Source organism: Osmerus eperlanus, chromosome 18 (assembly GCF_963692335.1).
Source record: "Osmerus eperlanus chromosome 18, fOsmEpe2.1, whole genome shotgun sequence".
Lineage (NCBI taxonomy): Eukaryota > Metazoa > Chordata > Actinopteri > Osmeriformes > Osmeridae > Osmerus > Osmerus eperlanus.
The window spans coordinates 3679940-3694414 of record NC_085035.1 but is presented as its reverse complement, the minus strand read 5'-3'; the positions used below and the strand labels follow the sequence as shown (position 1 = coordinate 3694414).

Below are 14475 nucleotides of genomic sequence, written 5' to 3'. Positions count from 1 at the left end.
TTTGTCTCTGTCAAGCGAATGATTGGCCACTTCTCCCCCTTTCCTGTGGTGTCACGGTGATAAAAGATTCCCTTTCAATTTCGGAACCACGACCTCTTATGACAGTTGCCATGGAAACAACTCAGGCAGAACGCTCCCTCCTGTTGTCATGGCGGCAGTGTGGCAACAGCACCCGCCGCTTCAGTCTCAATCCCGCCCCCCGCCCCCCCCCCCCCAGTTCCTTCCTCTATCTCCTCTTCGTCCCTCACTCTGAAGGCATTCGGGTGAGTTTCTCTCGTTTGTGTTCCGCTACAACAACAAAAAAGAACGAAAACCAAGCCCGCCCTTTGTTCACGCCAGGTTCTTGGTGGCGTTCTCGTTCAGGCGCTCCATGTAGTTCCTCAGATCCTGCGAGTCCCCGAGCTCGATGTCCGGACACACCCACTTGATCTCGCTGGTGTGTGCCAGTGGGCTGAGTATCGGGCACCCGTTACCGGGCTTGACGTTGGTAAAGGTGGTAAACTTGACCCGCTTCCTCTTAGTGGTGGGCGAGTTGAGCGACTCGCTCCTGTGGTCCCGGCCCCCGGCTCCGCCTCCAATGCAGGCTCCGCCCTTGGCCCCTCCTCCTCCGTTGAGCAGCTGGCTCCCCTCCTCCAGGGTGCTCCCTAGCTCCTCCCCCTGCTGCCGCTGCAGACACAGGCCCTGCGGCCCGTCCAGCAGGCCCGCCTCCTGGCCCAGCCACACCCAGTCGTGTGCGTGGGCCATGGCCTCCGGGCTCTCCAGGGGCAGCTGCTTGCTGCGGTACTTGTACGCGTAGGAGACGCAGTTGATGAGGAACACCAGGATGGCCAGGCAGAAGACCCCGAGCAGGGCGTACATGCCGATCTCCAGGTCGGTCAGGCCGCGCCGGGACGTCAGCAGGTCCTCGTCCGTGCTGCGCCCCCCCGGGAGCTCGGCCTGGGCGGGGTACTCCAGGAAGTCCCCGGCGGGCACCTCGCCGTCGGCTGCCAGCCTGCCCCCGCTGGGCCTGGCGGGGAGGAGGGGGGCTTTGATGGTGGTGGCGCCTCGGTTCACGACGCCGGCCTCCATGTCGGAGATGGAGCCGCCGTAGTAAGACGAGTCGGGCCTCGTCCGGCCGCGCCCGTACGGAGGCTCCTCGGGGGGGCCGAAGCGGACGCGGACGGCGCCCACGCCGGACGCCAGGACGCCTCGCCGTCTCCCCCTCTGGCATTCCTCGGACGGCGTCATCTCCACGCGCACCAGCGAGCCCTGGCCCGGCCCCTTGGCCACGACGACAGGCCACTTCCACGAGGCTCCGCGCCGCACCTCCACCACCTGCTCGTCCAACGAGATGGCGGTGAGCGCAAAGTGGGCGGGGTCGTAGTGATCCAGAGGGGTCATGGAGCCGTCGCTGAACTGCAACCATGCGCTAATGAGGGATTCCTAAAAACACACACACACGCATTAGTGAATTCCCCCCTAAAACAAGCAATGTAAACTCTAGACAACCTTGTCTGCCACTACATCTCCCCTTGGGACTGTCAGCCAGCTGAGGTAAGAAGACATTAAAGAAAACGCTGCTTTAAAGTCAACGCACTCCAGGAAAGCTCCGTGTGGTGCTTCTGTGGTTCATCGCTGGGAGAGAAAAATGAGAGAAAACGAAAGAAAAAAAACTGAACACGAGAGCAGAGACTGAGAGGTGAAACTGAGAGAAAGGAATTGCAACAGCATTGTGGTGTTTTAATTGGCGGGGTTTAAAGATGCAGGAGCGTGTGACAGTGAAACAACGTTTCGTCATAACAAGAACAGATGAGACACTGAGAACCTTCAAACAAATAAGAGCAATTAGTTATATTTATGGTTCGATAAAGAAATCATATGAAAGTATGAAAGTGCCATAAGACGGAGTTACCACGACGTCTAAGGTGTGCAACGGTACCTGTTTGGGGCTGGTCATGACCTCCTGTGTGGTGGCCGTGGCGACGATGGCTCTGCTGCTCCCTGGACTGAGCTGGAGGGACAGAGAGAGTCCAGAGACCAGCTGCACCCCGAGCTCTGTCACACTCACTTTGTCATCCAGCACCTTGATCCTCCTCTCAGCCAGAAATGAAGCTGACAGAGGGGACAGCACCTGCACACACACACACACACACACACACACACACAGGTGTCAGCACACACACACACACACACACAGGCATGCATCATACACGTACACACGCAAGAACACCGACAGTATGCCTGCACACACACACTCTCAGACACGTACACCAGCTGGCATACACATGTATACACAAGAACACATACAGTACACACACACACACACACACACACAGGCATGCATCATACACGTACACACGCAAGAACACCGACAGTACGCCTGCACACACACACTCTCAGACACGTACACCAGCGTGCATACACAAGTATACACAAGAACACATACAGTACACGTGTATACACACACACACACGCACACACACAGATCCTGCTCGACATCCCACCTGCCCCGGCGCTGACAGGCGTGGAAATACAAGTGACGTGTAAGGAGACCGGAAGTGCACCTCTCCTCTCCCATTACCGCTGAGCCTCCTCCACCAACGCCCCGCCACGCCAGCGCGGGCGTTTACCCTGCCCCTAATGAACTGTCAACCTCCATCACCGGCTCGTCTGTACGCGGGGCATTCTCCCAGCGCCGACTCACCCGTGATCCACAGCGTGTCTCTGGCAGCATGTTAACCACACAACCAAGCACACTGGGGACACACGAGCACAATGATTGCTTGTAGGGCTTGTGTAGATGCGGTCGAACTGGTAAGATCCAGGGCTTAAGAGCCCATGCAAGCCCTGGAGCTTCATTCACTAGGTATATGCGTGTACATAGCCTACTGTGTGTTCAGAAGCTTTCAATCAAGCCCATTCAAACTGGGAGGCACACGCTCCTCCAAATGTTTTATGTCTGGATGTATTCTATTTTTAATAAGAAGCGACATGACAATCTCCCCCCAAAAATATAGCGTTTTACCCAAATATAAAGTTTGAGTTTACTGAGCTACAAAAACAGACTTAAGTTCAATAATCCCCCCAAAGTCAAATAACGTACAGTATAAAATTGCAGAAAATTGCTGCGCTATAATTATTATTTTCTTTCCCAGAGAAGGACCTCCATGTCTGCTGTTTTAATTGTAACCCCCCCCCCCCTTCCACCCCCCTCCAATCCAGGCTTGACTCCCCTGGAAACAGTAATTTATTAATTTATCTTTAGCTCAAAGTGCTGGGTAGGATGACAACTGTGATACAAGGAGCAAAGTTGAATCGTGGTTACCATGGAGATGGGCACGGCTATCCACTACGATTGCCCCTTATTTCCTTTGATTGCCAACCCCCCCCTCCCCCCATTCCAATGATTGCAGCGCTTTTTATTGAATTTTAATACAAGACTATTGAAACCCTCTTGTTTTTGGTTTGATCTACAATCACTCCACTGAAGCAAGAGGCTCTCTCGCTATCAAATAAAACTCCAAAGTCTTCTAACAGCTTTGTCAATACTCTTTTGAGGCTGTGGTGCATGTATGTGTTCAATGTGTTGGAGGCATGTGTGTATATGGTATACAGCATGTGTGCAGTGTGTGTGTGTGTGTGAGTGTGTGTGCTTGTCTGTCAGTCTGATGTGTTTCCCAAGTGTGTGTGCAGCCCTCTAATATCGAGGCAAGACCGAAATTGCGATGATTGCGAAGATGATTGCGTTAAAGCAAACCGAAACCCTAGCCTGAGTCATGATGAGCCCTGTGATTCATGTTCAGCCAGTGTAGAAGTGAGCCAGTATTGGTCACTAACAGTATCAATATCCAATGTCTCAAACAATCGAAGAAGACAGAGATAAGCAAAGGTAGTCAAAGATTAGCCGATGCTTTACTACATGGTCTTTTCTACAAAATCTATCCTGAGCTACTCTGGCAAACACATGGATTCTCTATTCTCTCACACACAGAAACACACACACACACATGCAGCAATAAGAAGTCAATTAAAGTCAAGTCTGCTCGTCTGTATGTATGCTGAGTGGGTGGGTGTGCTTTGACGGGTAAACTCTAAAGTTGATGGAGTTTTCCTGAGTAAGTGGGTACGTGTGCTGGACCTGGTGTTCGGAGCCTGGTGCCAGTAATATCATCAGCCACATGCTGCCTGCATGTGAAGACGCAAGGTCCCCAGAGGACCTACCGCCTTTTAGAGGGTGTGCCGCGCAGCCATGCTGCCCCATCAGATGTCAATTGGCCAAAGTGTTTGTGCAGAGAGATCAATGTTGCCGTCTTTTGAGACAACCCTCCACTCTGAGACCCCAATTCACCCTATGCAGCTCAATTGAAAAGTCCCTCTGCCTTGCACAGGTTCTGTGTGAATCACTTAGTCTTAACGTGACTCCCTCATTCGCTCACACACACGCTAACAATGTCGTTATCGCTGTTTTACCTCCCCGGTTCTCTTCGCTCCTTTGTCTTTATTTCTTCATTCGCTCACTTTTTCACCCTCCCCGCCTCGTCGGGAAACCTAACCTGTAGTTTGGTGGTACCGGTGTTCTGGCCAATCACAACCTGCCCTTGCAGGAGGCGGGCCACCCGCTGGTCCTCCACTCTCAGCGAATCCTGGACCAGCTCTGTCACGTCCACCTGCCAATCGCTGCCCAGCAGGAAGTCCAGTTGGCCTTGCCCCTCCTCTGCCCCGTCTGCCACGAAGTGTGTGAGCACGTGGACCGTGGTGCTCTGGTACTGGGGCACGCACCCCCCCTCGGCCCTCTCTCCTCCTTCATCCTCGTCGTCATCCTCACTGACTCGCTCATATCTGGAAGAACCGAGAGTAACAGGGCCTTCAGGAACTCGAACGTAGCTGTTCTGTATTGCACATCCCCCTCCAGTCCCCCAGTCCCCCAGCCCTCCAAGTCCCCCAGTCCTCCAGCCCTCCAAGTCCTCCAGTCCTCCAGCCCTCCAAGTCCCCCAGTCCTCCAGCCCTCCAAGTCCCCCAGTCCTCCAGCCATCCAGTCCTCCAGCCCTCCAAGTCCCCCAGTCCTCCATCCCTCCAAGTCCCCCAGTCCTCCAGCCCTCCAAGTCCCCCAGTCCTCCAGCCATCCAGTCCTCCAGCCCTCCAAGTCCCCAAGTCCTCCATCCCTCCAAGTCCCCCAGTCCTCCAGCCATCCAGTCCTGCAGCCCTCCAAGTCCCCCAGTCCTCCATCCCTCCAAGTCCCCCAGTCCTCCAGCCATCCAGTCCTCCAGCCCTCCAAGTCCCCCAGCCCTCCAGTCCTCAACCCCCCTTCCAGCCCTCCAGCCCCCCTAGTCACCCAGTCTCCCCCCCCCCCCTCCTTTCTGTCTGAGCCTGGCCAAGGCCAGGTGCCTGCGGAAAGGGAGAGCAGCGATTGTGGCAGCGGAAGAAACAATGACAGCCTACATTAGATGTCATTTAGGCATGGCCGTTCAGGCAGAAAAGCAAGCTGACAGGTTAACATGGTAGAGCTGGCTGGCTCAGCTCTGCCTCCCTTAATCCATCCATCCCTCCCTCCCTCCCTCTCTCCATCCATCCATCCATCCATCCATCCCTCCCTCTCTCCATCCCTCCCTCCCTTCCTCCCTCCCTCTCTCCATCCAACCCTCCGTCCCTCCATCCATCCCTCCCTCCCCCTTTCCATCCATCCATCCCTCTCTCCATCCCTCCCTCCCTCCCTCTCTCCATCCAACCCTCCGTCCCTCCATCCATCCCTCCTTCCCTCCCCCTTTCCATCCATCCATCCATCCCTCTCTCCATCCCTCCCTCTCTCCATCCATCCCTCCCTCCCTCTCTCAACTGGGCCTAAACTGAGGTGACATTTACGGCTCTCAACAGAAACATGAGGGCACAGCGTGTAGGCTGGGGAGTACGCCAGGTCAGCAGAGGGTCTTTGAGTGTAATGAGCTTGCTTTCAGACTCACACACCCACACACACACACACACAGACAGGGAGTTCAGGCTGTTCGCCCTCCAGCTTTCCCTATTCACTCACGGTAAGAACGCAGCTTATGGGGCTTAAAGGCGGACTGCGTGACAGCGGGGGTATATGTGTCAGAGCGCCACCCAGTGGTCTGAAGGCCATATGACCTCAAGCAAATGCCAGGACAGCTGAAGAGGATCATTTCTTTCATCTTCTTTCCATTCCCTCTCTTTCTCTGACAAGGTGTAAACATTCGGGGGGGGGAACAAATTTATTCGGACCCTTCTCAGCGCCGTGTAAAAGACACACCTCCTGCTGCCGGCGGCGACGGGCACCCTCCAGCCCTTGATCTGGCTGAGCTCGGGGTCGCCCACGTCGATGAGCAGGGGCAGGCGGGGCATCCACACACTCATCTCCAGCTGGGCGCTCAGGTAGCTGTAGGTGAAGTTGAGGAGCATCTTCATTCTCCCCCTCGTCTCCTTCCCGTTCACGTACACATAGTCACAGCGCTCCGACACCTGAGAGAGAGAGAGAGAGAGAGAGAGGGGGGGGGAGGGAGAGAGAGAGAGGGGGAGAGAGGGAGAGAGAGAGGGGGGGGGAGGGAGAGGAGAGAGACAGAAACAGTGAGAGAGAGAGAGAGAGAGAGAGAGAGAGAGAGAGAGGGAGAGAGGACAGACAAATAGAGGGAGAAAGAGAGGGAGAGAAATTAGCAATAAATAGTGGGAGGGAGAGTGCGAGAGAGGTGAGAGATAGAGAGTTAGAAATAGAGAGAGAAAGAAAGGAAACTATCCATAATAAACTTATAGTGAAGTCCATAAAAACGCCTTACTAAAGGAATTAATAGGAGTTACAAGGTACCTGGGGTATACTGTGTGCAAAGGGTGTACAGTATGCTCAGGGTCGAATACTGGGCACTCAGAGGCTGCTTGCCATTAGTCTGTTTGCAATTAGCTATGTATGGTGTGTGTTAGTGTGGGTGTGTTGGGATCAAATCAACTTAACAGATGGAAATTGACCATTCCCCAACCAGCAACCCCCCCAAAAATGGCTCTGATCCACGATTCTCTGTGACTGGCCATATTTTCAGCATTTCCTCCAATCATCACCAAAGGCTCTCTCATGTGTGGCCAGTCAGCCACAGATGGACCAATGAGATGGCGGAATCTCTAAGGAGCATCTAAGACACTTATCGACTCTCATCCTCAAAGCAGCACAGTTACTTGATCAGGCGTGTACCTCCATGCTTCTCGTCTGATTAATTTGAGCTCTCTTATAATCAACGTCAGTTGCTGTTCACAGCCATAATCCTAGCTCGACTTCCCCTTGAAGCTCGTCCATTTCAGCACGTGTCCTCAGAACTGACTATCTGTGTGGAATTTGTTTTGCTGAACACCTAGTCACCAGCTTGTTATCCTCCTGTCTTACCTGGCTCGGAGTTTCCGGTTTCTCCACAAACGTTGAGGTAGACCAACCCTGCGCTTGTCCGAGCTGTCTGCTGGCAGCATCGGCTCCTGTCGGGACGTCCGTCCTCCTCTCTCTCTCTCTCTCTCTCTCTCTCTCTTTCATCCTGTCATTAGAGCACTTGCTCCTCGGGGCACTTAACCCCTGAGCATTCTGCTCGGTAAACTCTTCCCGAGTCTGTTCCATCCTTCAGAATCTCTGACCTTTTGGTACTGCATGGGAAGTACTTGTGATCCACCATAGTTGTGTGTGTTTGTGTGTGTGTGTGTGACAGGGAGGGCCTTTATGACATGCGTGTTCAAGGCCCTAGGATGATTTATTTACTGAAGTGGAGTAATGTCTCTCCCAACACACAACCACCTAGACACTTGTCTTTCAAAAGGCACTCGTCCTGAGACGGGATCTGAACCAGCATCACTCCTCACCGAGACACCTGACCGATTCGATCTCTCCCTCTTTCTACCCTCGCACATTTTCTCTCTCGCTCTCATTTCAGTTCCCTCTCTCTCCCTCTTTCTCACTCTGGCTCCTAAACTCTTTCACTCCCTCCTCCTCCTCCTCCACCACCGCCCCCCCCCCTCCACTCCTCCCCCATTAGTCTCTCTTTCTCCACGTCTATTTCTCTCTGGGCCCTGCTCATTGCTTATTCCACACTTGTCTGAGTCTGTCAATAACCCTCAGTGTTCAGCTGCAGCCCTTCAAACATACTGGGAACATTTTCCACAACCCACACACAAACATAAAACAGTACATATATATATATATATATCAGTTCTCTTATTTATATATTTTTGAAATATATTCTATAGATTTGTATTTTTTTTCTGTTCCATTTCTATAACTTGGCATTGTAAATATGTAAAGAAAAATACTAAAAATGCTACTTTTATAAATGAGAGAATTGTATGAATGCGTTGAGACGATCGATTTGCTGGCCACATCACTTCTTTGGTTAGTTTGATAAAGGAAAAAAATAAGGCTCCTTGGAGATTAATTATTGACAGTATTGCTAGCCAGCTAGTACAAATCTTTGCTGAGTTTTTCTTCTTTCATATAGAATCCAGACAGAACACTAGCCGAGTTATGGAGACTAAGGAAAAGGACATGTATTGTATCTAACCCCTTAAAATAACTCTAACTAATTCTTTAGTTTGCAGTTTTTTCGCGCCTGGCTCCTTAGTTCGTTTCTTAATCAAACTAGAGATGTTTATTTCCAGCAAACCCTCCATGATGTGGAACCAGTACCTTTGGAAAATGATGTGGATTTTAATCAGCAACTTCAAACGCACATTTTGGATTGGAGAGCCTTAGAGAGCAGCTTGACACCGGGTGGTCTCTCCAATCAGCAGTAAGGGATCTGATTTTACCATCCAATCAGACTAGGGCAGCAGTTTGGTGAGTGAAGCCACCCCCCCCCATCCACTCCCCCCCATTAACACCGGCACAACCTCTAACTAGCCAGGTTGAGAGTTTGCAGAAAGAGGGAGGGAACAGACTTCAGAACCCACTCTGGGTGTGATTAGGGTTGGCCCCTGCTTTGGCCCAGTATCATCAGCTAGGAGAGGCAAACGTCAGATCAAGAGAGAGCAAAATGGAAAGGAAACTCTGCCTAATCAACGCTTGATAAAATGTTTCACAGTTGCTTCGAGGGGGGTTGGGGGTGGGGGGGGCTTCAACAGGCCGTCCCCACTCCTCTCTAATGGGAGGCAGGGATTGGCGGAGTCTGTCAGGAGGTGAGCAGCGTGAGGTACTCGGAGGAAAATTCAACCCGAGGGAAGAACCGCCTTTCACACGCACGCCATCTCCAAACACACATACATACATTTTGCCCACACACAGCATACACTTGTGTGTGTAGAGTGTGTATAATTGAACAGGGCACGCATACGCACATGCACACGCCTTCCTCAGATGGGTATAGCTGTGTGTCTCGTCCCTTCATAAGGGATTATCAGTTATGTGCTGTTGGGGAGATGAACAGGGTAAAGCTCCGTCCCTCCCTCCCTCCCTCCGCCTGTCTAGTATCTGGCATGACAGCCCAGGGCAGCCTCTGGTTAGCATGTTGGACCATACACTCATGAGATCAGATCACTCAGCTCCTCAAAAGATTCCAAGCACCAGAAAGAACTGTCGCACACACACACACACACACACACAGTCCATTGTGTTTGGCCACAGCTGTCCCTTGAGAGAGAGTAAAATGTTTATAATTCTAGTAAATTATGATTCAAGAAAACAGGCCCAAACTGTTCCTCTGCGATGAATCAAGTGTGTGTTTATGTGTGCACGTGTGTGTGTAGTAAACCCACCTTAACAACCTCCTCATCTGTCGACTTGCACTCCACCGACTCGGTCACATCTGTCACCGAGCCGTCCGTTCCCACGGTAACCACTTTCACCGGGAGCGCGACCGTGCGTCCGGTGAGAATGGCTGTGTTCAGAATCTCCGAGTCCTGAGAGAGAGAAGACAGACAGGAAGCAGATGGACAAAAGGAGAGGTCCCTCACAGTCCACTGAACACAGACTAAAAACCATGACAACAACCGTTCATTTGAGAGTTGATATCAGGTGATTGGGTAATCAGAAATCCTCACCTAATCCTTCCATGCAATGTTAACATTTAAAAATGACTAAATATAAATATAAACATTTGAAACACTGGGATGTGTTGTTACGTGTGTCAAATTGCACAACTCGGAATGTTATTTCGAGATACTTTTAAGAACCTTGACTCTCAAACAAAGGAGGAAGATAATTAAATCAATTAAAACGAGGTCTCCAAATCCCGAGCTAGCTGCGCGCTCGTGGTTCGCATGTCATCTTGGCAGAACAGAAGTACGCTCATCATCCCAGCTTAGTTTCAACTAAAGCTGTTACGAAGCCCACAGTACATCTTTGAAGCGCACTATTGAAGCAGTCTCCAGGCTTTTGTTCCCCACACAGAGACACCTCCATGTTCCCTTTGTTATTTCCACCTGCTTGCTCCTTTGGAGCTAAACAGATAACATTATTTAACGCTATGCCCTGGATAATGGAATTTCAAGCTTGTTAATAAAATGGAGACCCCCCCCCTCACACACACACACACACACACACACACACACACACACACCCCACTCCTCTCCACCACCACTCTCTCGCACTTCTTCTCCTAGGGTTAAAGGGAGCAATTTCTGTTTTCACCCCCGGCGATTTTCTCCTTAGACGAGGGATAAAACGTTGAGAGGTTCGTTTTTTTTTCGGCACTCTGAATCCGAGCCGCTGATTATTTATATCAAATGCATAGACTGTGCCGCAGTACCCGGGTTATGTGCAAGTACCGGCGTGCATCGTTATCTTTTAGATCTCAAAATCAAGCAAATACAAGTCGGATGACGAGCGAAAGTCGCTGTGCCCGTCTGCAGCTGACGTTTCCCAACACTGGTTTATTTACTGTCAAAAATATTAATTTGCTACGACCTGAGATGTGATTTCCACCCACATTTGGGAAAATTGGAAGAAATAAGCGGTTGAGTTTCTACTCAATTGAATACTAGAAAAGAAAGCGGATGTAAGAAAACATCCAGCACTTCTGGACAAAAGCAATGCTTTTAACCGCCAGTCAAAGTGCTTCTTTGGTGGATTCAGAACCAATAATGACAGCGTCTTCAAGGTTTCAAACTATACATCTATAGACATAATTTCACCATCAACCTTCCAACATTCAAAAATGATCTTTTGTTTGTCTCTTCTACGTATGAAACGATAATTGAATGTTTCTTACGTACACATTTTAAATATCAGAAGAATGATCTCAAATCGAAAGGTCTTCATTTAGGGTTTTTAAAGCTATATATTTCTCCAAGTGACTACTGATGGCAACATAAACGTTGCATTTCCAATGCAGATTGTGTTCTGAGACTGTGTTGAAAGGGAACACTTGATTGACAGTTAAATACTCTTTGTTCCAAAGCATGTCTTGGAACTCACCTTATTAAAAAGGAGCTAACTATGAAATGTGACGCGTGTGTGTGTCAGGCTGGCAGGTAAATTGGCTTTTGAACTCAAGACACTTAAGAGACTCTGAGAAACACTCAGAAATTACTGACTTATATGAGTGGGTAGTCGTGTGTGTGTGTGTGTGTGTGTGTGGGGGGGGGGGGGGGGGGGGGTGTTGTCTAGACTCTCTGTGTACCATTCAGCCCCACACAGGGAACCCTTTCTCCATCCCATTTGGCCTTGGGTCTGAAATTAAGTGAGATTTGCAGTGACAGCGGGGGTGATGCCGGTGGCATGAGAACCAGCCGGGATCTCTGCGCACACTCTCCTTTCTCCCCCGGCGTGAGCCCAGTCTAGTGTGCCCCTCCTGGGGCGAGAGAAGCTGGAGGGGGTGCATGTCTTATTCATAGCCCCTGGTCCGTGCATCAGCCCAGCAGTTTGTAAACACACACCCATCCCCCAGAGAGCCATGTCATTAGCTTAAGCGATCCGCACGCACACACACACTTGCACGTACACACACACGCACACGCACACGCACGCACACACGCACGCACACACGCACACACACACACACGGCCCCAGCGGGAGCAGCAGCAGCCTCTTCACAACACGGCAAGGATAGACAGAGCTAAAGGTGAGGAGAGGGAGGAGAGGGAGGTGAGGGGGGAGAGGGAGGAGAGGGAGGAGAGGGAGGTGAGGGAGGAGAGGGAGGAGAGGGAGGAGAGGGGGGAGAGGGAGGAGAGGGAGGAGAGGGGGGAGAGGGAGGAGAGGGAGGGGCAATCGATAAAAGGCCATTACGCGTCCTGTCTGGGGTGTGCAGTGTGCAACGGGAGGCAAGATGTGTGTTGTAGAGCCTGATATGGGGGCGATGATTGGTACGTGTAGTCTATAAACACCCACGATGGTTGTGTGACACAGCGTCGGGTTCAAGGACGAACCGGGTAAAGGTGCAGTAAACTCCAGCCTAGTATCTCACACCAAACCCATATGTCTGTCTCTATCTTTCTCTATATCTCTTCAACACACACACACACACACAGAAAGACACACACAAAACATTTGATGTCGACAATGGCCTTCGCGCTATGGTCTGAAATGGTGAAATAGAAGCAACACACAGCTTATAGACAGACACGAATGTACACACTCGAACTCACACACCAACAGTTGCTGGCCTTGAGATAGGACTGGACCGGGAAAGTCAGGGAGACGAGGATAAACAAGCCAACTGTTAGCCAACACGTTAACAGTAGACTTTCGAGCAGAACCCTTACCAGCAGCAGGAGTTAGAGTGGGCCTAAAGGAACATTCGGAGTCCCTTAAAAAGTAGCTCTGGGGATTACAAGCTACGGGGACTTGCTGTGGAAACGCGTGCTGAACCTGAGGTAACGCAGAAACGGATCAGGGTCCGCGAGAGGTAAGGTAGGCCCAAGTTGCGTAGTACGAGGCTTGCTTTGTCCGACTGTGGTATGAGAAGCGTGAGTGGACCTCATGCTCTACAAAGTTCTCCCAGCACCCAGAAACCCTGTTGAGCCTGAGAACCCTGAGAACATCCTTGAATTATTCATCAAATGTTTCAGCCTGTGGAGGGCTTGAGTTTGGCCACGGTTTGTGTAGTATGCTGAGAGGAATACTGTATGAGGACAGGAAGCTCCACTTTCAACGGCACGGCGTTGTCCTCGTCGACTCACTTCGTGTCGGTTCTCAAGACCGATGGACCCGCCTTCCAACACTCATGCAGTCACCCTGTCACTCGCAGATCCTACAGAGATATCCCCCAGGAAATCCAAAGAACCCCCTTTCCCTGAGAGAGATACCCTTCACTGGCTTCTGCCAGACCAGAAGAGTAGCATTTTGCACTGTTGAGAGCAGAAGAAGCAGAAGAAGGTGACAGCCCAAAAGTTGCTGCACACCATCGCACCACCTGGGTAACGTATCGTACTAGGAACACTTTGCTGCTTATAAGCAACACTGGGGATTTCAGTGTATTAGCAAATAAAGATTTCTTTTTGGGAAGCATTCTGCCATCCTCAGAGGTAGTAAATACCATTATTGATTATTTCATAAGGACTAAATGTGATTTATACCCTCCTCAATAATTAGATATTGATTTATTACGCAAGTTGTTGGCTTGACAATCTGTTCTTTGTTGGCTTTCTCCATTATCACGTATCTGTTGGCTCAGATTCCAGGTAGAGATTAAATACTAAGTGCTGTTTTTTTCTCCCTCGACTCTCCAAAGGATTTTTGGTTACAAACCAAATGTCAAGTCAATAACCCTAAAAAAGTATGTTCACTTAGGAAGGCCCCAGCTGTTTACTGCAGGCATGCTGATTAGACTAGGCTATTGTGAGTTAGGGTCCTTGACTACATTGCGGTCTGGCTCTGGCTATGCTGCTGCCCCAACATGCTCTGACAGAAGAGGCAGAAGAAAAGTGAAAGATAAACAAACTAAAATGAAACTGAAATTTCCAAAAATGAAACAGATGTTGCAGAGGGTTAGAGAAAGAGAGAGTGTGATAGAGAGAATGAGAGAGAGGACACCCACCACTAAACAAATCCTTACCGGGTAAATAAGAAAAGGGACATTTAACTGATTATTTGCCTGTACAGACAACCTTTACTGTTTAAAAACTAATAATCCACAGAGAGAAAGATTGAGGGAGACATGAAAAAATTGAACTAACCCTGCTAACATTTACACCAAAAGAACAGAACAGCGTAATCAGAATTCCACATATCCACCAGAGGACTTGATTAGGCTTAAAGGGATATTAAAACATTACTGTGCATGAAGACAGCAGCTTGGAGGATTCTTAGCTGGCTAGATAATAGCCTCCCTCTGCTAGTTCTTAGCGCGGCGCTATGGCTTCTCCAAACACACTTCCTGACAACAGAGACAGGCTGAGCGATGGCCTGGCTGCTATCGCTGGCTGGTCTGATCATGTGATTGTTGTGTGTTTAAATCGCTGATACAGGGACAGCTTTTTCCCCCGTTTTGACTCTCTCTTCTGTCTCTCTGAAGAAAACATGTTGACATCGGAAGGACCGTTTGTTTGTCCACACGGCACAACTGTCAATACATCTCGCGAGTGGCG

The 14475-nt window shown here is 50.4% G+C and overlaps 1 protein-coding gene across 2 annotated transcripts in view; it reads right to left on the bottom strand.

The window, feature by feature from the left end:
- Positions 1-248: 248 nt before the first annotated feature.
- The window catches only part of si:dkey-112m2.1 (transmembrane protein 132C), a 69411-nt gene continuing 55184 nt past the window's right edge, over positions 249-14475 (bottom strand). For both annotated transcript variants that reach the window (XM_062484591.1, XM_062484592.1), the window contains 5 exons: positions 9706-9849; positions 6245-6453; positions 4533-4818; positions 1919-2110; positions 249-1422 (listed from right to left, as the gene is read on the bottom strand). In XM_062484591.1, the coding sequence (XP_062340575.1) occupies positions 331-1422; positions 1919-2110; positions 4533-4818; positions 6245-6453; positions 9706-9849 (1923 nt within the window). In that variant the 3' untranslated portion in view covers positions 249-330. The remainder of the gene's footprint in view (positions 1423-1918; positions 2111-4532; positions 4819-6244; positions 6454-9705; positions 9850-14475) is intronic.